The sequence below is a fragment of the Peromyscus eremicus genome, chromosome 1 (genome assembly GCF_949786415.1).
Source record: "Peromyscus eremicus chromosome 1, PerEre_H2_v1, whole genome shotgun sequence".
NCBI lineage: Eukaryota > Metazoa > Chordata > Mammalia > Rodentia > Cricetidae > Peromyscus > Peromyscus eremicus.
Window position 1 is genome coordinate 24,362,995 of NC_081416.1, and position 22,183 is coordinate 24,385,177.

Below are 22,183 nucleotides of genomic sequence, written 5' to 3' on the forward strand. Positions count from 1 at the left end.
ACACTTACAGACACACATTCCCATACAGACACACATACACACAAACAAAAGAAAAAAATTTAAATTTTAGTCAATATCATATCTTAATTCTTTGAATAACAGCAAAATAAAGTAAAACAAGCCAACACTATAGAAGAGATTATAGAGCTGAAAAGTGAAAGTTCTCACTCAGGCCTTCCTATGGTTTGCACTCTTCCTGGGAATCACTAGTCCGAACAATTTGTTTGTATGAGGCAGGGGCTCATGTAGCCAAGCTCAGCCTGCAAGTCCTGGCTATCTGAGGATGAATGGAAATTTCTAATCCACCTCATCCTCCATCTCCCAAGTGCTGGCGACTTGAGGTTTATGTCATCACATCCGGTTTATTGGTCTGAATAGGTGGGTTTAAATCTCTTATAGCCTCTTGCTGTAGACATGCAAATTGCTCCAGTCTTGTGAGCATGCACACTCCTGAAGGGCTGATACTGTGGGGGTTTTTTTGTTTTGTTTTGTTTGTTGGCCTGTAGTCTTTTAAAGGTCATTTTGTTAGACGGATGTTACCATATACTTTCATTTTCCCTCTGACTCATCCCTCGCTTCTGTGTGAAAGAATTCTCTTGAAAATGTTGGTGGAGAGAAGTCTTCCTTGTATACTCTTCCGCTGGTGTGCCTTTACAACTTGGCAGCGTTTTATTCCGAGCACCACCCTGCCCCTGGGAAACAAGGCTGCCACAGTAGCAGCGTTCCTATCCTGTCCTTACGACAGGGTTGTTTTGCCCCCAAGTTTTCTGTCTTCTCGCCACTTGCGGAACTTTTCCTTGTGGGATGTCTACTGCCACGTCCAGATGTCCACTTGGTAATTGTTGAGTTAGTCTATAGTTTTCTGCATTCTTATTTCCCTTGAACCTGTTCTAGTGTGTAAGGCCAGACATTTTGAGTGCCTCTTCCAATTAGCACATCCAACTTTGAAATCTTCCTCCCCATTTTTTGTTTTGTTTTGTTGTTGAGCCAGGGTCTCACTATGTAGCTTTGTCTGTCCTGGACTCACTATGTAGCTCTGGCTGTCCTGGACTCACTATGTAGACCAGGCTGACCTCAAACTGACAGAGATCTGCCTGTCTCTGCCTCCCAAGTGCTGGGATTAAAGACATGTGCCACTATGCACAGCCCCAACTTTGAAAACTTAAGAAAATCACTTCCTCTCCTTAAGAATCTTTGGGGGTAGGGGCAGGGACCAGTAGTGGCCTCTCTGGAAGGAATAAATCTGCAGAGATCCCCATGGCCTGTGAGTTTTCTGATAGTGACTTACCTGCTCTCATTTACCTATACCCGCTGGCCCCACTTGCCTGTTTCTTAGAAGAACCACTTTGTTATTTGAAATTACTACTTGAAACTTTATTATAAAATACTTGCATGTGAAAAGCATCACACACTAAAATTAACCAGACAGGAAGTCTATGCATCTCAATGAATTTCACTGTACAGTTACAATAGCCAATCAAATAGCTTTATAATAATAAAAATAAATAAATGCAATGATGAGCCAAAATCAAATGAAAAAGAAATTACTATCTGAAATTTGTTATTTGATTTTTATTTTAATTTGGGGGTATTAATATAGAATGTGTGTGTGTGTGTGTGTGTGTGTGTGTGTGTGTGTGATTTCCTGCAGCAAGTTTTCTATTTTCAAGTGTAATTTATTTTTCTGTGACACAGTAATGGTTTATATTTATGAGGTACAGTGCAGCATTGCAGTACAGTGCAATACACCACACTGCTGAGCATGTGGTACATGGCTGCGCTCCCAGAGCTCAGGAGGTAGAGTTAGGAAGATTGAAAGTTTGAATTCAAAGCCAGATTGGGGAACACAGTAAGCATGTGGTGTGTACGTGTGTGTGTGTGTGTGTGTGTGTGTGTGTGTGTACGTGTGTGTGTGTGTGTGTGTGTGTGTGTGTGTGTGTGTGTGTAAAATGATCAGATGAAAGCAAATTGACATATTACTACCTCAAGATTTTTTATTTCCATTTTGGAAACATCCAAAATCCCAAGATACTTCCCATCCTTCTTTTCTTTTTTTCTTTTTCTTTTTGTGTGTATGTATCTGTATGTGTGTGATGTGTGTGTACGGTGTGCATGCCGGAGGCACATGTATGGAGGTCAGAGGTCAGCCTTGAGTGGCTCTTGTCATCTGTTGAGGCAAGTCTCTTGTTTGTCGGTGGCACACAAGTTTCTGGGGAGTCTCCTGACTCCTCTGTAAGAGAGTTGGAATGATAGAATCATGCTGTGGACGACTTTATATAGGCTTTGGAGATTTGAACTCAGATCCTTGCCCTTGCTTAGCAAGCACTTTACCCACTGGGCCATCCCCCCACTGTCCAGAGTTAATTTTTCAAAGAATTTTTAGATGAACTTTAAAAAGCTGTGAGATTCCACTAAGAATGGTGAGATGTGATGGGTGAAGGTCTCGCAGGGTTCATTCGCTGTAGCCTGTGAAGATGAGGTGCTCATATAGAACCTTGATGCACCGGTGGTACATTACAGAGTCTGGAAGCTTCCTCCCAGCTAATGATGGTCCTGGAACATGGGTACTTCAGTAGAACCATGGTTTTGTATTGACAAATACTCAGGAAGGCCAAACTGTTTAATCTACTGAGTCATTCTCCTCACTTCCGGGAGAAAAGGGCTTGGACACTCACCATTGAAGGATGGTGGCCCCACCCTGCTGAAGCATGGGGACTGTACATTTCCCAAAGGCACATTCTTTGGCTCTCAGTCATTTACAAAACCACAGTTGCCCTGTAGAAATGAATTAACATGCCGTATTTTCCTTCCCCCTCCACAACACAGCTCACCCCTATGCCCTCCGCAGGGGCACTGGCTCTTTTCTGATCATTGGTTTCTTCCTGCCCCTGGGATTTCTAAGCCCTGTCCCAGTGACATGGTGTCTTTATACCTTTGCCAACACCTGACACATTGCTTTGGAGTATGCTTTCTCAGTGTTGACCATTGAAAGCAAAGAGCTGGCGGAAGATTAGACACTTCTTGGAGGAATGAAGCCTTTGCTTGTTAATCCTGAAGGGGCCATGGCAATTGGCTCATCTTCCTTTGTTCAGGAAGAATGACAGCAAAAATCCACTCAGGGGCTCAGTGGATGGGTCTAGGTAAAGAGCTACTGCTCCACACATTCCTGAACACCGAGCACAGCCGCTTTACAGCACCCGCTATCCAGAAAAATTTGCATGTTTGCATTCTTATACTTGGGAAGGACTATGAGAAGCTGCTGGTTTTCATGCTGAAAATCTGTATGAGAAACATGCACTGGTCTACAGCACAAATGCTACCTAGAACACTCTGGTGTGACAATAGTCACCTTTTGACTTCATGGCTTCCACTGAACAGCTGCTCTGTTGAATGGCAGTGTACTTTGAGCACAGTTCTCACAGAAATAGCTGTGGGACACCTGTCACCTTGAGCCTTTATCAACTAACTTCTAATAGGCCATTGCAGAGCCAAGGCCCTGGGCTCTAGAGCCAGGGAGGCCTGAATGAGAATTCTAATTGCTACTTCTTATGTCCTAATTGCTCACGAGCAAATGAAACATCTTCAGTGTTTTAAATAATACTCAGTGTTGGTTAGTTTCTAATCAACTTGACACAAACTGGAGTCACCTGGGGAGAAGGAGCCTCAACTGAGAAGCTGCCTGCCTCAGACTGGCCTATAGGCAAGGCTGTGGGGGCATTTTCTTGATTAGTGATTGATAGCCTAGTCCACTGTGGGTGGTGCCATCCCTAGGCAGACGGTCCTGAGTTATATTAGAAAACAAGCCCAGCAAGGATGGTGAGCAAGCCGGTAATTAACGCTCCTTCATGGTCTCTGCTTCAATTCCTATCTGCAGGTTCCTGCCTTGGCTTACCTTTATGACCATTTGGGATCAGAACATGACAGTCAAATACACTTTCTTCCCTTAAGTTGTTTTTGGTCCTGGCATGTTTATCACAGCACCAGAAAAGAGAAGTAGGATAACCGTTACTTGTGGATCAGGTGGAAAAGCAGAAGGCCTTGCACATAGGAATTCTAAATTTCTCTCCAGTTTGACAAGTCGCTTTTATGGAGTCCTACAGTGCACCAGACAGTGTAAAGAGCCAGAGTGAAAAACAGATTGAACATGATCTATTCTTCTAGACCTAGGAAACCAACTAATTAGGACATTAGAATGAGATTCAAACTAAAATAAGCATGGGAAATTTTCAATTTAAGAGTGAAAAGAGGCCAGATTTGGTGATGTATGCTTGTAACCCAGACCTGAGAAACATATGCGAGAGGATCAGTGTAAGTTCAAGGCCAGCCTGGTCTACATAGCCAGTTCCAGACCAGGCATATATAGGGAGGCCTTGTCTCAAAAATCGAACCAAACCAACCAACCAAGCAAACAAACAAACAAAAAGAGTAAATAGAAAATTGAAAGCTTTTAGAAGAAGGTGTTGACATTTAATTTGGTCTTAAAGGATAAGTAGAAGTTAGGAGGCAGCTGGACAGGGTTTACATCTTAGTGCCTGGGAAGCTGAGACAGGAGCATTACAAGTTTAAGGCCTGGCTGGGCTGCATAGTGAGATTCTATGAATGGAGAAGGAGAGAGGGAGAGAGGGAGGGACAGAGGGACGAAGGGACGGAGAGAAGACAAAGAGGATATTCCAGGCTTTGAAGCAATCACAAAGGACAGTGGAATTGTGGGTTTATGTGGTGAGATTAACAGTAGTCTGATGAGGAAATTGTGATTCATTGGTATCTCTGTGAATGGCATCCTCAGTAGTCTGGGAGATTGTTTAGGTTCATTGAGTGCCCTGGGAAGCATTGGCTCAGAGGGACCTCCTTCAGGCTGCCATTAGAAGGGAAGAGCTAATGAAAGGTACTAAGGAAGCAGCCTGATTGATCCAAATGAGCGAGGAAACCACACCTAGCAGACTTCTTGCACTTCACTGGAATGGAACACCAGACTGCCCTGTGTCCAGTTGGAGTGTTTACCCTGTGGGTGAGCACAGAGTGGGTGGAGTGGCTCTGTAAGAGACCATCATGAGGGAGGCAGCCAGAGACTACAGCTTAGAATGTGAAAGTGATATTTGAGAACAAACATAGTGGCCTCCCAAAGGTCAAATGGGGAGCATTTCCTCAGCCAAGCTGAGATGTGGGTAGATGTGGGTCTCATTCACTTCTTTCCCTGCATCCCTGTCAAACCTGGAAGGGTAAAGTGTCACAGTCAGGAGTCTTCTACAAGGAGCAGAAGCCTATTCCAGCTTGTGCAAGGAAACTGTGGAGGTTTCTAAAGCCACAGAAAAATCTTACAGAGTACAGATTATGGGCTTCCCCGGAGCCAGGCTCATGTCAGCCAAGGACCATTTGCACTTGTGTTCTCTCTCTCTTCCCTCCCCTCTGTCCCCCAAGTGACACCGGGAGAGAGTGATTCCAGCTGGCTCAGTTGTTGTAGGTTGGTTCACCCCAGTCAGCTGTGGCCAAAGAGTGCAGCATCCCAGGACTTACAAAGCAGGTATACCAGATGTATGGACTGCAGTGTGAGACCTAAAGACCCAGAAGTTGAACCACTCACACAAAGCAGGTATACCAGATGTATGGACTGCAGTGTGAGACCTAAAGACCTAGAAGTTGAACCACTCACACAAAGCAGGTATACCAGATGTATCGACTGCAGTGTGAGACCTAAAGACCTAGAAGTTGAACCACTTGGCTCATCTCCCTTCACCTCTGGGAACTAGACTGGTTTTCAGTCAATCACTTGACCCAACACCCTATATAAAGAGCCCCTTATTTCTATGTGGAAAGGGATGGTCTTTGGACTAGGGAGGTTAAGTTTCACTCCTGGTTTTATTACTAGGAGGTGAATATCTTTGGGCAACTGAATTTCTAGCCTTCATTTCCCCATCTATAAAATGTTAGGGAAAATGTTCCCCTCCTAGGGTGTTATAAGGAGTAGTAAGTGGTAAAATATCTAAAGTACTTTCAAGAGTTCATACCTTCCCTCTCTTGTGACCTCCCTGGGGGTGGGGGTGGGGAGGAGATGCCCAGAATCCTGGGGGACACTTCTCAGGGATAGCCCAGGCTTAGTTGCTCAGAATAAGTGGGATTCTCTTTAGCTATGACTGCACCAGAATCTTAAGGCAGAGCCTATGTCTGATTTATTGGTGAGAGTGTCCCAGGGCCTCTCTTAGGCACAAGGTTAAGTTCTTTGTTTTTAGTTGTGGTGAAAGACATATAACATTTATCATCTCAACATTTTAAAGCACACAGTTCTGTTATTAAATATTCATGATGTTGCTCTTACCTTTAGGCTACGGTGAATAATGCCGCAATGAACAGTGGTATGCAAATATAGGCCTATGTGCATTTTAGGGGCTAGGAACTCAGAGTTGGAATTACTGGACCCCACCATCGTTTTGTTTCCAGTTTACGGCTGTGTTCCACAGCAGCTGCTCTACTGGCAGTGCATGGAGTCTCTGTTATTGTCTCAGCTTCACGGACAACACTTTTTCAGCTTTTCGAGAATAGCTGTCTCAGTGAATGGACCATGTAGGTTAACAGCACCTCCCCTTGGAGTGAACATTCAGTTCATTTGCCTCATTAGCACAATAGCAATGGCTACAGTGTCACTGATTGCTGAGGTTGTGTGGCCAGAGTTGTTCTGGGAGCCAAAGCAAAGTTGAAGGCACTTGGGACACAGCTTTGGTCCTCTGCATACAGGTCTGTTTTGGTCCGGGCTCCTCACCTGGTGCTGAAAGCAAGGGTCACTCTGCTCTTCCCACAAATGTATGTTGGGAGATCAGATTATCATCGTCCTTAAATGGTCTTGAAATCCTCTCCTCACCCGCTACACTCTCTGGCAGCACCCACTGACTGACAGGTGCGTTCTGCATTTGCTGGACTGTAAGCTTTCTGTCTGCACCCTCCCTTAGACAGTACACACAGTGAACACAGTACTGGGTCTCTTTCTCTAGAAGCTAGCTGGGTGCCTGGCAGACAGGTAAGAGGAAACAAGTAATAATTGACTTAATGACCTTGTCTGTTCTCACTCTTCTGGACCAGGGAGTCACAGACCACAGGGGCTGAATGGGAGCAGACCTCTGTCCCTATAACTATACATTTTGAATGTTTGGGACTTTGAGGGGTTTTACAGGCTGATTGGGATCCATGAGGCTGTGCCTCAAAGAAAACTGAAAGGCAGGATGCATAAGAGTACTCCTGACCTGGCCCTAGAGCCTTTACTTGTTTTATTTGAGACAGGATTTCTCTGTGTGACAGTTCTGGGACTCATTATGTAGACCAGGCTGGCCTTGAACTCACAGTGACCCACCTGCCTCTGCTTCCTGAGTGCTGGGATTAAAGGCCTGTGACACTATGCCCATCTTATGAGTCGCAAGAACCTCTCCGAGTCTCAGTTTCCCCAGCTGTTCTAAGATCTTGATCTATAAAAATAGAACAAGATGGTGTGTCTCAGGTGTCTGGACTTAAAAGGATGTTTATCCGCACTCTACTCTTGAAGTCTGGCTCTCTTTGGAAAAGCTAGTGAACTAAGTTAGGGACTAAAGAAACAGGAAGTTTGTGAGTCAAGTGAGGACAACCGGCCCGAGCTGGAAGCTCTCCTCTAGAAGGCCAAGCTGAGTCTTGAGAGGTTTTCACACCGTGGTAAAATGACCAGTCAGTGTGCTGAAAGCAGAATATTTTGTCAATTTTTTTTCTTTTTTTTTCGAGACAGGGTTTCTCTGAGTAGCTTTGCGCCTTTCCTGGAACTCACTTGGTAGCCCAGGCTGGCCTCGAACTCACAGAGATCCGCCTGGCTCTGCCTCCCAAGTGCTGGGATTAAAGGCGTGCACCGCCGCCGCCGCCGCCGCCGCCGCCGCCGCTGCCGCCGCCGCCGCCACCACCACCACCCGGCTATTTTGTCAATTTTTAAAATGTCATTCAGCAGTCATTTTCTGTGAACCTACTGTGTGCTCCATTATCTTGAGACACGCTGTCCAATAGAGCTTCCTAAGATGTGGAACTAGTCGACCAAGATCTGCCTTGTGGGATAGGAAGCCACTAGCCACATGGGGTTGCCATTCACCAAAATGCAGCCACTGTGACCAAGGGATTCAAATTTTAATATTAATTCCAACTAACTTAAGTGTACCTAACTGCGTGGGTTACTGATGGCCTATAGGACAGCACAGCTAGCGGTAGATGGCCACAGTGGCTGAGAGTCCATACCATCCACTTATTCATAGTTGCTAGCACCTCCAGATCCCAGAGGCCTCATCTGTCAAACGGTGAGTGTAATAGTCACTACCCCATGCAGTGCAGGTGTGAGGATTCACACGCAGGCAGAAAGAGCAGAGGCTGGCTGCTAGTCTTCTGGAGGCTTGGATAGGTGGCCAGCCTGAGGGATCATCTCATGTCATGACCGCGCCTTACTCGGTGCTCCTGCGCGCCTCCAGTGCACGCCTCCAGTGCGCACCCCCAGTGCGTGCATTATTGAATCCTCATTGTTTTCTTAGGGAAGTCTTTCATCTTTATATATTGCATGCAGGGAACTTGGGCAGAGGCAGGGCTGGGTTTAATTGGATTCCAGATTGTCCCTGGGCTCTGATGGAACTCAGTGTCGATGAGGAGACAGAACATAGTTGGGCCCTGACACCAAGTCGAATTAATACTTTGGTTCCCCTCTACAAGGATGGGGTTGTTCAGTATGTTCGGGTCATTTGGATCTAGTAGAAAGCAGGAGAAAGTTTACAAGAACAAAAGGGTTTTTTTTGTTTTCTTTTGTTTTTGAAAGAGAGAGAAGGAACAAAACCTAGTTCCCCTGGCTGAGCTTTGCCACAGGTAATGCAAACACTTATGGCAGGCTGTGTGACTCAGAGGCCCAGAGGTGACATAGTTTAACAGTGAATCAAATCCACTGATAATCAAGATCAGACTGTTTTATTAGCAGGAACTAAGGTCTAACTTATTATACACCAAGTTTTTTTCTTTTTCTCATATTTAACTGGCAGGGTGAGGCCTCATTTCATTTCACCACAGATTTCTATTTTTTGTTTGTTTTTATACCTACACCATCTTTTTCATCCCAGTAGCACTCACTGTGTATGAATTAGGAAAGCAGTTCTGCTATCTTTCTCTTCCTTCCTTCCTTCCTTCCTTCCTTCCTTCCTTCCTTCCTCCCTTTCTCTCTGTCTCTGTCTCTGTCTCTGTCTCTGTCTCTGTCTCTCTCTCTCTCTCTCTCTCTCATATTTTTAATTTTTTGGTTTTTTTCCAGAAGAGTTTCTCTGTATAATAGCCCTGGCTGTCCTGGAACTCACTCTGTAGACCAGGCTAGCCTCAAACTCACAGAGATCTGCCTGCCTCTGCCTCCTGAGTGCTGGGATTAAAGGCATGTGCCACCACTCCTGGCCTGCTATCTTTTAGTAAACATTGTAAAAGTTGTGTTTCTGCTCATCCTTCCTCACTGCCTGGGCCCTCCCTGTCTCTCCCTCTCTCTCTCCCTTGGTGGCTTCTGCTTGGGCCTTACAAACATGAATTATTCAGTAACTATGGGTGAGGGCTGCCCATATGGGTGAGGCATCACCCCAGCTCTTCGGAGAATGGGGAGCAAGCTAGGTTTATACCCTGCCCACAGGCAGCCTATAGGCTGTGCTGAAGCAGAGCCGAGTTTGATCAATCAAATGTTTTAAGCCTAGAAAGTTTTGATGATGAGAGCTTGGCGACTGTTATGGACTCTGTAACAGTTTCACATCTATTAACTTCATTAATTTATTTTATCACTGAAAATATAGTCTTTTTTTGTTTGTCTGTTTGGTTGGTTGGTTTTGGTTTTGGTTTTTGAAGACAGAGTTTCTCTGTATAGCCCTGACTGTCCTGTCCTATAGACCAGACTAGCCCCAAACTCACAGAGATTCACAGATTTCTCTGTCCTCCCAAGTGCTGGGATTATAGGTGTGTGCTGCCCACCACCACCACCTGGCTGTAAAGTCTTGAAGGGGTGTTTGTGTATGTTGTATGCCTGTTTGTGCATAGGTATGTGCATGTAGGTGTGCTTGACGAGCGTGTAGAGGTCAAAGGAGGACCTGAGCATCTTCTAATGCTCTCTACCTTATTCCTTTGAGACAGGGTCTCTCATTGAACCTTGAAGTTTTTAGGCTAGGCTAGACAGGAAACCACCACGCCTTTCTGGTCTTCCTATTTTACAATCCCTATTAATAGGGTTACAGGTACATGCAGGCACATCCAGTTTTTTTGTTTGTTTTTGTTTTTTTGTTTTTTGAGACAGGGTTTCTCTGTGTGGCTTTGCACCTTTCCTGGAACTGGCTTTGTAGACCAGGCTGGCCTCGAACTCACAGAGATCCGCCTGCCTCTGCCTCCCAAGTGCTGGGATTAAAGGCGTGCGCCACCACTGCTAGGCCACATCCAGTTTTTAAGATGCAAATTCAAGTCCTCATGTTTGCTCAGCAAGGGCTCCCCCACCCCCACCCACCCCCAGCCTTCTCTTCAGTCCAGAAATGAAATCTTCTAGAGCTGGAGAAACTGTTTTGGATAGAGTGGGTTAAGTATCCAGGCGAAAGTCTCACAGCAGGTTCCAGGTGGAGCTGGGAAGAACAGTACCCTACCCTCTGCTGAGGCTGTTACATTGTTTCTCCGCTCCCCCCCCCCCCCTGCTTCCCCAGACAGGGTTTCTCTGTGTAGTTTTGGTGCCTGTCCTAGATCTTGCTCTGTAGACCAGGCTGGCCTTGAACTCAGAAAGATCTGCCTGGTTCTGCCTCCTGAGTGCTGAGATTAAAGGCGTGCGCCACCACTGCTCGGTCTTACATTGTTTCTTATGCAGAGCTGAGTGTTATCTCAGCCATGTCTGCCCTGGCTGACACTCTCCTACCCACCACACTTTGGACACACTCTATTTCTTCCAAAGGAGTGCTGTAATGTAGTGTTTTTGTTGCTGTTTTTAAAACATTGTCTCACTATGCAACCCTGGCTGTCCTGGAACTTTCTACGTAGACCAGGTTGGCCTCGAACTCACAGAGATCTCCCTGCCTTCATCTTCCGAGTTTCTGGGATCAAAAGTGTGAACCACCACGCCTGGCTCCAAGCTCTTCCTTTTCTACCACTACATTTCCTTGGGAAATTCAGCCCTTGGGTTTCTTACCCTACTGGGGTCAGAGCTTGGGCACTGGGGCCTTTGGTCTGGACACTTCTGACCTCCAAGGCTTTGTCGGAGACTCCTGATGCTATCTCTGTGAGTGGCATGGCTTGGAGGAGAAGCCCTTCCCCAAACACAATGTCCAAAGTCATTTCATGGACTTGGTCTTATTTGTGGTTGACAGCCCCCGGGGGCTGCTGGGGCAGATTATATCTGTTCTGTAAGTGAGGAGGGTGTGTGCCTCAGCGAGACTGGGGAGAGCAGAGCTGTGTAGCCGGGAAGAGGAAGAGGAGGAACAGAACGTGGGCTTACATCTGGGGTCATAGCCTGGGCGTGACCTCTCTTCCTCAGCTCAGTGCACAGCCAGTTCTCTGTGCGCATCGAATCTCTCCCTTTAAGTCTTCCCTCTGTTCCTTCCTAGGCTCCGCTGGCAGTGAGCAGCCCACCTCCACCCCTGACTCCTTGCCTTTCCTCAGATCTGCAGCTAACAACCAGCCAGCTTATTCAGGAGCTGGAGGCCAGAGCCAACCGCAGCGTAGGAAGGAGAGCTGAGAATGTATTGAGTTGTTGGCAATGATGAAGCCCTCCTCAAAGAGATAAGATTAATTGTGAGATGAGAGATTGTCTACTGTAGAACATGGAGTCTGAGGCTCGGGGCAAATTCGGTCATTTTTTTTTTCCCCCTCCGAGGAGTAACAGGATCTGATTATCACAATTTCTACTCTGCTTTGCTTTTGCTTTCAAAATTCTCTTCTGGGGTTATTTGACTTCCTCTTGATACCATGTCTTGGGTAGGGACTGGCAGATTGAAGCAATTACTAATTCTGATTCACAGAAACTTCCCATTTTTGTTCTTTCATTTGCTCTTTGTTGCCTCCAAGCCTGGCAGGCTTTATTTTTTTTTGGGGGGGGGGGACAGGATTTCTCTGTGTAGTTTTGGTGTCTGTCCTGGATCTCACTCTGTAGCCCAGGCTGGCCTCGAACTCACAGAGATCCGCCTGGCTCTGCAGTGCTGGGATTAAAGGCGTGCGCCACCACTGCCCGGCTTTTAAATCCTCCCTTTTACAGTGGTTCTGGGCCCCCTTAAGATTCATGTCCTCAGCTGGGCTGGGTGAGAATTTGCCACAGAACAGCCTAGATGTTAATTTAACTCTCGAGCAGATTGTGTCTCAGAATCAGAGGGACTGAGAGGCTTAGGAGCGGAAACTCCTGCATTAAAATTCTATCTTTGTTTTTTTAGTAGCAGGTGACCCTGGACAAACTAATTTTATTTTGTCTTAAAATGAAGGTAATGAGAATAGATTAGGCAGGGTATGTGTGTGGTGTGTGTGTATGTATGTGTGTGTGTGAGAGAGAGAGAGAGACACACACACAGAGAAAGAGACAGAGAGACAGAGACAGAGAGAATTGATGTCGTGCTTACTTAGCATACAGGAGGCCCTGGGTACAATTTTTGAATAAAGGCATACATATAATCCCAGAATGTAGCCTGAGGCAGGCAAACTATGTATCGAGTTTGTGGCCAGCCTGGGATATGTGAGACCCTGAATCAAAAATTAAAATTAAAATAAAAAAAGAGCAGGTAACCTCTAGCCAGCCCTAACAAGTGTCTGGCAGATATAAATCCTGTATGTGGAAGCTAGTGCTCCCTAATGTTAGATACCAGGACTTCTTAGTGGAGACGTCTAGATAGAGTAGGGAGGAGCAGGTCATGTGGCTGGGAAGTCCTGAGAAAGACATGGTTGCTGGGCTCCTCTGCCTACAGGGACATCTCAAAGCTCTGGCTTAGAAATAGGGCTGACATAGGGTCCTGCTCTTCCCCCTGAAGGAAGCCTGGGACAAGTCTGTTAACATCGCCTGCTTCCATTCCTTCATCTATAAAATGGGCACGCTGGTACCCCAGTAGTAAGGTTAGGCATGGGTATAATTAAAGTGCCCATACACCTGCCAGTGGGGCTGGATACCATTCTCCGGGTTGGCTCTAAGCGGGGGTTTGTGAGTCTTTCAGACTGCCAGGGTTCAGCCGGGTGGTGGTGGCGCACGCCTTTAATCCCAGCACTTGGGAGGCAGAGCCAGGCAGATCTCTGTGAGTTCGAGGCCAGCCTGGGCTACCAAGTGAGTTCCAGGAAAGGCGCAAAGCTACACAGAGAAACCCTGTCTCGAAAAAAACAAAAACAAAACAAAAAACAAAAAAAAAAACAAAAAAACAAACAGACTGCCAGGGTTCACTGCAAGTCCCTTGGAGGACTAGTGTTTTATTTCAGGAGCTCACAACCCGGAAGGACGTCTCAGAGGCCAATGGGGCATTGGGCTGCAGCCGGAGGAGCGGGAACCCAGCCTGCTTTGGCCTGGGGCATTCCTGTGTCTGTGATCGGCTGTCTCAGAAATGCACAAAGCCCATTCTCTTTGTATCATGGTTGCGGTTTGGCCCCAGTGCCTTTTCCTTGAACTTGTTTGGCAACATCTTTCTGAAGCGTTGGAGCAGCCAGGGTTGGAATGAAACAGTCAGACATGCCTCCAGAGAGTTCTCCTGGGTGTCTTGCCAGGACTCCCTTTAACTCCTGGGGACTGAGAAGTCTCCTCTCGCCCCTCCTCCCACAGACAGCTCTGGCCCCTGGTCCTTGTGGAATTGCCCTATCCTTGCAGTTGCCAGGCTGACTGACAATCAGGACAGTCACTGCCCATGTACCAGCCGCCCTAGGTGGCCACTGAAATCTGGAATGGAGCTATGAAAGAATTATTCCACCAGTGCTGTCCCTTGCTTCACTGGGCACTTCCTGTCCCTTGGGGCTCTGGGGCTTGGGCACGCCCTAGGGAAGGCAAAATGGGGTTCTGCCCTGGTACTTAATGAGAAACACTCTAATGGCTGCTGTTTGCTCAGTGCTTTGTGGTTGATATATTGTGTACCCCAATAAACTTATCTGGCGGTCAGAGAACAGAACGGCCACTATATTAAACATAGAGGTTAGGCAGTGGTAGCACACGCCTTTAATCCTAGCACTCAGGAGGCAGAGATCCAGCTGGATCTCTGTGAGTTCAAAGCCACACTGGGAACAGCCAGGCATGGTGACTCACACCTTTAATCTCAGAAAGTGATGGCAGGAAGCAGAAAGGTATATAAGGCGTGAGGACCAGGAACTAGAGTCTATTAAGCTTTTAGGCTTTTAGCAGCAGTTCAGCTGAGATTTATTTGGATGAGGACACAGAAGTTTTCAGTCTGAGGAAACAAAGCAGCCGAGGAATTAGCCAGGTGAGGTTGGCTGTGGCTTGTTCTGTTTCTCTGATCTTCTAGCGTTCACCCCAATATCTAGTTCCAGGTTTGTTTTTATTAATACGACTTTTTAAGATTCCTGCTACAGTGCTTAGACTCAGTACTGCAGACTTGGTGTTCATGCTCTCTTTTGATCATTAAGGCAACCCTGCTCATCACACTCATGCACACCCAACAAGTCCAGTCACGCAAATCATGGAGAAGCTACTCAGTAACAACACTCTGGGGGACACCTGAAAAACAGTGTTAGTATTTTACAGTCGTGACCTTCAAGGAGTCCTTTTTTTAAAAAGGTAATTTAAGAGGTTATTTTGTTCCTTTTTTAAAAAAAATTTATCTTTCTCTCATAAAATACATCCCAAGCATATCCTCCCCTCTCTCCACTCCTCCCATTCCCCACCTTCCCCCCACCAACCTTCTCTCTAGGAGTCATATTCTTTAAGATTGATTTTTATTATTTGTATGCATCTGTGTGCATGTGTGCATGCATATGTGTGTGTATGTGTGTGTGTGTGTGTGTGTGTGTGTGTGTGTGTGTGTGTGTATCTGTGTCTATACACATGAAGGCTAGTGTCTGCAGAGGCTGGAGGTGTTAGATCCTGAGAACTGGAGTTACATGTGGCTGTGTGCTGTCTGACGTGGGTGCTGGGAATGAAACTCAGATTCTCTGAAAGAGCAGTAAACACTCTTAACTGATGAGCTGTCGTTCCAACCCCAAGGAGCCACATTCCTACGTTGATCCTTCACCTTTGGAAGGATCTGTCCTTCCAAACTGTCCTGTGTGTTTTAACCACAAGGTTGAGATTCCAGGTCCACCATTTGCTTGCTGTGTGACTTCTGATAATGGGTGATCATCACAAGACTCACCATTGAGAACTGCTAAGATGAAATCAGATAATTCATTGGAAAGGGTGGGAATAATGGCCACTTCTGAAAACTTAATCATTGTTAGCCATGTTTAAAGGCTTAGATGTTCTGGGACATTTTTTTTTTTTTAGCAAGATAGGGCAAGATATGTGGCTGTTCATTTCTCAGAAGAAAGGGCGTGGGAACCTGGAAACTTAATGGGAGGACAAGTTTAGATTCAGGGCCAAACCTAAGGTCTTTTTCTTTCTTTTCTTCTCTGTATGTGTGTATGTGTGTGTTTGCCTGAGTATCTGTATGTTTGTGTAGTGTGTGTGTGTGTGTGTGTGTGTGTGTGTGTGTGTGTGTTAACTGATGAGGCCAGAAGAGAGTACCAGACCCCCTAGAACTGGAGTTACAGATGGTTGTGGGTGCTGGGAACAGAGCCCTGATCATCTTCAAGAGCAGCAAGTCTTAACCACTGAGCCATCTCTCCAACCCCATCATTCTTTTGTCGTTGTTTGTGAGAAAGGGCCTCATGTAGCTTAGGCTGGTCTTGAACTTGCTCTGTAGCCAAAGGTGACTTTCAACTTTTGATCCTTGTGCCTCCACCTCCTGAGTACTGAGATGACAAACACGAATCACCATGCTTGGTTTATACAGCACCAGATCAAACCTAGGGCCTCAAGGAACTCAAGACAACACCTCAACACTACAAAGTCTACTAGGAAGAGTTGGCCGGCAACTGTCCTTTCCCTGCAGGGGGCTTTAGGGTTACCAAGATGTGTGTTTGGAAATGTTTTAAAACCTTTTACCATTGTAGATGTTATTATTAAGAACAATGGCTGTCATTAGTTAACTAAGTCGGGTTCTCTGTAAAAACAATAGGTGATGGGGATGTATGAGTGAGTGTGTGTGTGTGAGTGTGTGTGTGTGTGTGTGTGTGTAGGAAGACAGGGGCAGAGAAAGAGACATGTTTTGCACAATCACATACCTATGTGATTGTGTACTTGCAGATCTGAATTTTGACATAGGGTGACAGTGTTGTCTGAAGACTGAAGTTTTGGGGATGTGTCTGGAAACTTATATCCAGAGCTTCTATTATATCTTGAGGTAGAATTTCTTCTCTGGAGAACTTCAGATTTACTTTTTGGATTTCAAAGTGTTTAGATGAGGACCATGTCCATGATGAAGGGTGTGATGGTGAATACCAACTGTAACTTGATTGAATCTAGAAGCATGAGGGAGACAAGCCTGGAGAGGTCTGTGAGGGATTTCCTAGACTGGGGTAATCGAGAAAAGAACACTCAAACTCAATGTGGATGGTGTTATTCCAGAGCTGAGGTTCCAGAATGAATATAAAGGAAAAAAGAGCCAAGCACCAGCGTCCATTTTCTCTGCCTCCTGAGCGCAGGAGCAGTGTGACCAGCCACCTCAAGCTCTGGCTGCCATGACGGACTGTCTCTGGACTGTACACCAAAGGGACCTCTTCAGTGGCTTTCGTTGGGTACATTGTCACAGCCACAAAGAAGTAACTAAGAGAGAAAGTAAATCTCTATTCTGATCCAACTGACTGTAAAACGTGAAGTCCACCTGCCCATCACAACTGGCCTCTGTGCACAGCTGGAGCAGGCTGGTCAGCCTTGAGTTCTCTGTCAGACCTTGTCTGCAGGGTCTGTCCTAGATTCATTTCTGTTAACATGCTAAAATATCCTGACAAAAAGCAACGTAGAGGAGAAAGGGCGTATCATAGTTTATAGCTCCAGGTTACAGTGCATTGTTGGGTGACAGGAACTTGAAGCAGCTAGTCATAACACATCCACAGTCAAAGGCCTGAAGAAGTTAATGCTGCTGGCTGGCTTGCTTTCTCTACTTTATACACTTCAGGACATCATACCTAGGGAATGCTTCCAGATATCTGGGTCTTCCCATATCAATGAATTTAATAAGAGAATCCTCCACAGACACACCCACAGGCCAAGCCAAGGTACACAATCCCTTGAGACTCTCTTCCCAGGTGATTTCTGGCTGGGCCAAGTTGACAGAGTTAACCATTACAGGGTCTGACACAGTACGAACAGGGAGCAGCAAAGGAATTATTCTGTGAAAACAGACAGGGGTGTCTGGTTCTCTGGCACGGAGGCTGGCACACCCCTTCAGCTTTTCAGAGCTGAGCCAGAGACAGGCTCACTAATCAGAAACAGGAAACGTCCCGAAGAATGCCTCCAGCCATGGTCCAGAGTGTTCTGCTTTTGAGTCTGTTGTTTTGTTCTGGGATGAAAGTGCTCAGTTCCTTTCCAAAGGAAGGAACCGTTATCTTAATAACTGCAGAGGTGGCAGCCCACCAATGTAGGTGATGGGGAGAAGGGAGAGGGCATTTCCGGCCATTTAATCTGATGTCCAGAGTCTGCAACTCTGACCTTTGGTGGGAAGGAAAGAAGCAGAATACACTGAATAGAATAAATACCTGCCTGTGGCTACTGATAAGAAATTATTTTTTCTACTTTTTTTTTTTTGACTAATCAGATGTATTCACCTTTTATATGAATCAGAACCCCCTCATTGGGAGAGATCCAGCTGCGTTTCTCCAGAAGGGGAGGAGCCGATGCCTACTCTTTCCTGCTTCCTTGTTTGTTGGGAAGCTGGGAGAGAGGAAGGGTTAAATATAAGGTCTTAGAATCAACTAGGCCTGGCTAGAGGCCTTCGTCTTAGCTCTGTGTTCTTGGGTAAGAGTTCCAGAAAGGAGCCTGTAGAAGCTCAGCAATGCCTGGCTCTCATTGAGTCCTCTGTCTCCACCCTCAAGGCAACGCCTTTAGCACGTGTGTCATGTGACCAGCCTGGAATCTACTGGAAGTTCCAGGTGAATAGCTCCACCTGGTCTGTGGTCAGCCAGCTTCTGTTTAGCTTTGCTGAATATCCATTGTTCTCAACATCTGCCTGGGTTAGGGTCACTGAATATCCATTGTTCTCAACATCTGCCTGGGTCATGTGCTCAGCAGCATGTGTTGGATGTTTTGGGGGTAACTTGGTTTTCCTCTTTGGCTTATGAACTTCTGAAAGTCCTTAAGGCTGGATTCTAATATCCTCTTTCCTTCATCGGCTTGTATCAGCCGAATGAAACCGCACGGAACCCAGGTTCACATTGTCTCCTGCCATAACCTTCCTATACAGCCTCTACCTCCTCTCATGCCCCTCGCTTCCAGACAACGGGTGCTGTGCAGTGTCCCCAGATGTGACTGACCCCCCTCCAGCTGGTCTGCCCACCTCATTGCCACTTCCCCAAGTGAGCTTTTCTTCAGTCCCACCTTGTCATTCAACCCTGACTCACCTCTTCTTCCTCTGTGAGGTCTTTTCTAGTACCCAAGCTTGACATCACCTCTCACCCTCTGAATTTTCACTTTCTGTATCCCTTGGATGGCAACTGAAATCATCTTTCCCTCATCAGTTACCTCTGGACACACTCTTACTAGACCACCTGACAGCCAAGAGCACATACAGGAGGTCATTTTGTATCTCCCTCAGTGTCCAGTTTAATGCCTAGCAAGTGGTATTTTTTTAAAAAAAAAATATTTGCTGGGTGGTGGAATGAAGGAGTTAATTTATGTTTGTGGAAGACCTCACTTAGAGAACCATTGATGTGAGGTGCCTTGGCCTGAGCCTCCTGGTCATTTCTCCCATGATTTCTCCTCCTCTAGAAGGGAAGCTTAGGAAAGAAAGCCAGCTGGACCATGTGATGCCCACTCAAGCGGAAAAGTTAATGCTTAGCAGAGTGAGGGTCATGACTCACAGTGTTGCTATGCTGAGGTCTAGGAAGAATGAGGTGGTTAGTCCCCCAGCCGGCTGTGTGCCGTGAGCAGACTCGATGTAGCAAGCAGCTGAACAAAACCCACGACCTCCTACATTCCTCAGCAGCAGAGCAAAAGCAATAGTTAAGCATGGTTCAGTGTGGCTGCCAATGTGTCCCCACCTGGGTTTAATCTCGAACCCTACCACTTAGTGATGGGGTGGCTTTGAAAATGTTATTTAACCTAATTTGTTTGGCTATGAAAGTAGGGATGACAATTGTAATAGTAAAAAATACACTGCTTCCAAGGAGATGAGATGATACTTTCAATGCATATGGTACTCAGAGAGGCAAGCTTTTATTTTGGTAAGTATTGGCAGATAGTCACAAGGCACTGGCTGGATTTACCCATTTTCTCATTAAGGTAGATGGACTTTCCAGGCTTGGACACAGAAAAAAGATCTTAAGTCGCAAAAGGTGGTTCAGTAGTGAAGGGAACCTCTAAGTCCTCCACTGGTCGTGGAGAGATAGACAGAACTCCTTTCTGGATGAGTGTGTGGATGAGGCTTTGGGAGGGAGCCCAGCTTAATTGCTAAGCCAAGTGTTGTCTTACCAACTTTGGAGCAATGAGGGCTTCCGAGTTGAAATCTCGGGGTTCCGTCAGACCCCACTGCCACCCGTGAGCTCAATGTATAATGTTCCATCCTCAGTGTGCTCATCTGCAGAATGGCCATCCCAGTGTCTGGCCCCTTGGATTGTTTCTGCAGCAAAGTGGAAATGCCGGTCGCCAGGGCTGCGTGAGGGAGGGCGGAGCAGAACAGCCCTTCCGTGATGTTGAGTCCTTATTCCTTAGCTCCGTGTAGCTCTGGCGATGGGGGAAAACCGATCCAGGTGTTCCCTACACTGGCAGACAAAGGGGTAAATGGGTAGCATGAGAGGCTCTGAGGAATGGTTTTTAGGGGCGTCGAATGGACATGATCTTTAATTATTTCTAGTTGATTGACTCTCTTACTTTTTTTATTTGCAGATGAGAAAAAGAAAACAAAGAAAATTGATAATGAACTCAACCCGGTCTGGAATGAGGTGACTTCATTGCCCTTTTCAACTTTGTTTTAAAGGACAAGCTTTGTCCAATTGTCCCTTCTTTGGGTGGGGGTTAATGCTCTTCCTTGTAAGAAAATCTCTCCATGACACCCCCATCCATTCCAACTCCCTTCATGCCCCTAAAGATCAGAGCAGCTCAGTGGTGGCCAGTACTTGTGCCCATTTCCTGAACACCAGAGGTGTGTGCACAGAGCCTGGGCAGGAGGCGTGAGTCCTAGCCTAGCTCACTAGCCTGCTATGACCCCCCACTTCTTTAGTACAACAGTGAACATTGGAACATCTCCAGTCTCGGAAAGCTCCATGTAAAACCATGTGTGCATGCCATTTATCAAAAGACAATCCCTTGATACTTCAAGTACCTAGCTGAGTAATGACTGATTTATGTGATAAAAGTAAAGTTCTCGAACAGAAATCATAGGACTTCAGGTAAATATTTGTCTTAGGGTTTTCATTGTTGTGATAAAACATGATGATCGAAAGCAACCGAGGGAGGAAAGGGTTTATTTCAGTTTGCAGCTTCTATCATCCAGAGAAGTCAGGGCAGGAACTCAAGCAGGACAGGAGCCTTGAAAGCAGGAACTAACAGAGACCACAGAGGAATGATACTTCCTGGCTTGCTCCTCATGGCTTGCTTCCTTTCTTATAACACCCAAGACCACCAGCCCAAGGGTGGCACACAGTGAGCGGGGCCCTCCCACATCAATCATCAATCTAGAAAACACACCACAGGCTTACCTGTAGGCCAGTCTGGTGGAGACATTTTCTCAATTGAGGTTCCCTCTTCCAAAATGACTCTGGCACAGCTGGGCATAGTGGTGCATGCCTTTAATTCCAGCACTTGGGAGGCAGGGGCAGGTGGATCTTTGTGAGTTCAAGACTAGCCTGATCTATTGACATAGCCAGTTCCAGGACATCCAGATCTATACAGAGAGACCCTGTCTCAGAAGAAAAAAAATCATTCTCAAAAACACAAAAACAAAATGATTCTGGCTTGTGTCAAGTTGGCACAAAACTAGCTAACACAGAATTACAAAAGAAACTTTGACTCAACTCTCTAGAAGAGTGGTTCTCAACCTGTGGATTGTGACCCCTACAGGGGTCACATATCGGATATCCTACATAAATTTACATTATAATTCATAACAGTAGCAAAATTATAGTTATAAAGTATCAACAAAAACAATTTTATGGTTGGAGGTCACATGAGGAACAGTATTAAAGGGTCTCAGCATTAGGAAGGTTGAGAACCATTGCTCTAGAAACAAATAGTTAACTTCTATATATATAAGCAATTGCTTTCTCTATGAACATATATGATGTCTGAAATACTATTATGCATCATAAATTAATGTGTTTTCTTATGCTATTTATTCTTACTATTATATCCCAAGCATGTATTAGTATCATTTAACTCAAAAGTATTTTCGTGGCTGTGTAATATTCTACTGACCGGAAGTCATAGTCATGTTAGCTTATTTACACCCCCTACACAAACTCATTCTCTCTCTCTCTCTCTCTCTCTCTCTCTCTCTCTCTCTCTCTCTCTCTCTCTCTCTCTGTTGACTTTACATTTATTTTATAAGTGACTCCGAGTTTAGTGTTTTTACAGACAGATGAAATGTTTCATTCTTCCCACAGAGTAGGAATTTCCCAGTCTGACTAATTTTTTGATGACCAGTCTCATTGTTTCATTCAAAAGCTGGACTAAACCTCCCTGGACCAGAGCAGTGTCTTTGTTATTTTCCCTGAGTCATCAGAGGAGACTTCCCTTTCACCCATCCCAAATTCTTCCCTCTGCCAACTTCTTTTAATATGTCTAAATATAAAGACCATAGCTGGGCATCAGTGAGGTGAAGCTGTGAAGCCTCTGTGAGAAACCCTGCTGGTCTGCAGGCTGTGAGGAAGTCTACTCTCTGTAACTCACAACACAGCCAGCTGAACCTTAAGACCCGTGAGAGCAAGAGGCCGCTGGTACCTTGTGCACTCCTAGTACTTGGCATGGAGCTCCAAGGATAAAACAAAGCAA

The 22,183-nt window shown here is 45.9% G+C and overlaps 1 protein-coding gene across 1 annotated transcript in view; it reads left to right on the forward strand.

Annotated features, from left to right (window-relative positions):
• Myof (myoferlin) overlaps window positions 1–22,183 on the forward strand; it is a 147,208-nt gene that overhangs the window by 3,547 nt on the left and 121,478 nt on the right. The window contains exon 2 of the mRNA XM_059253753.1: window positions 20,081–20,136. Within this exon, the coding sequence (XP_059109736.1) occupies window positions 20,081–20,136 (56 nt within the window). The remainder of the gene's footprint in view (window positions 1–20,080; window positions 20,137–22,183) is intronic.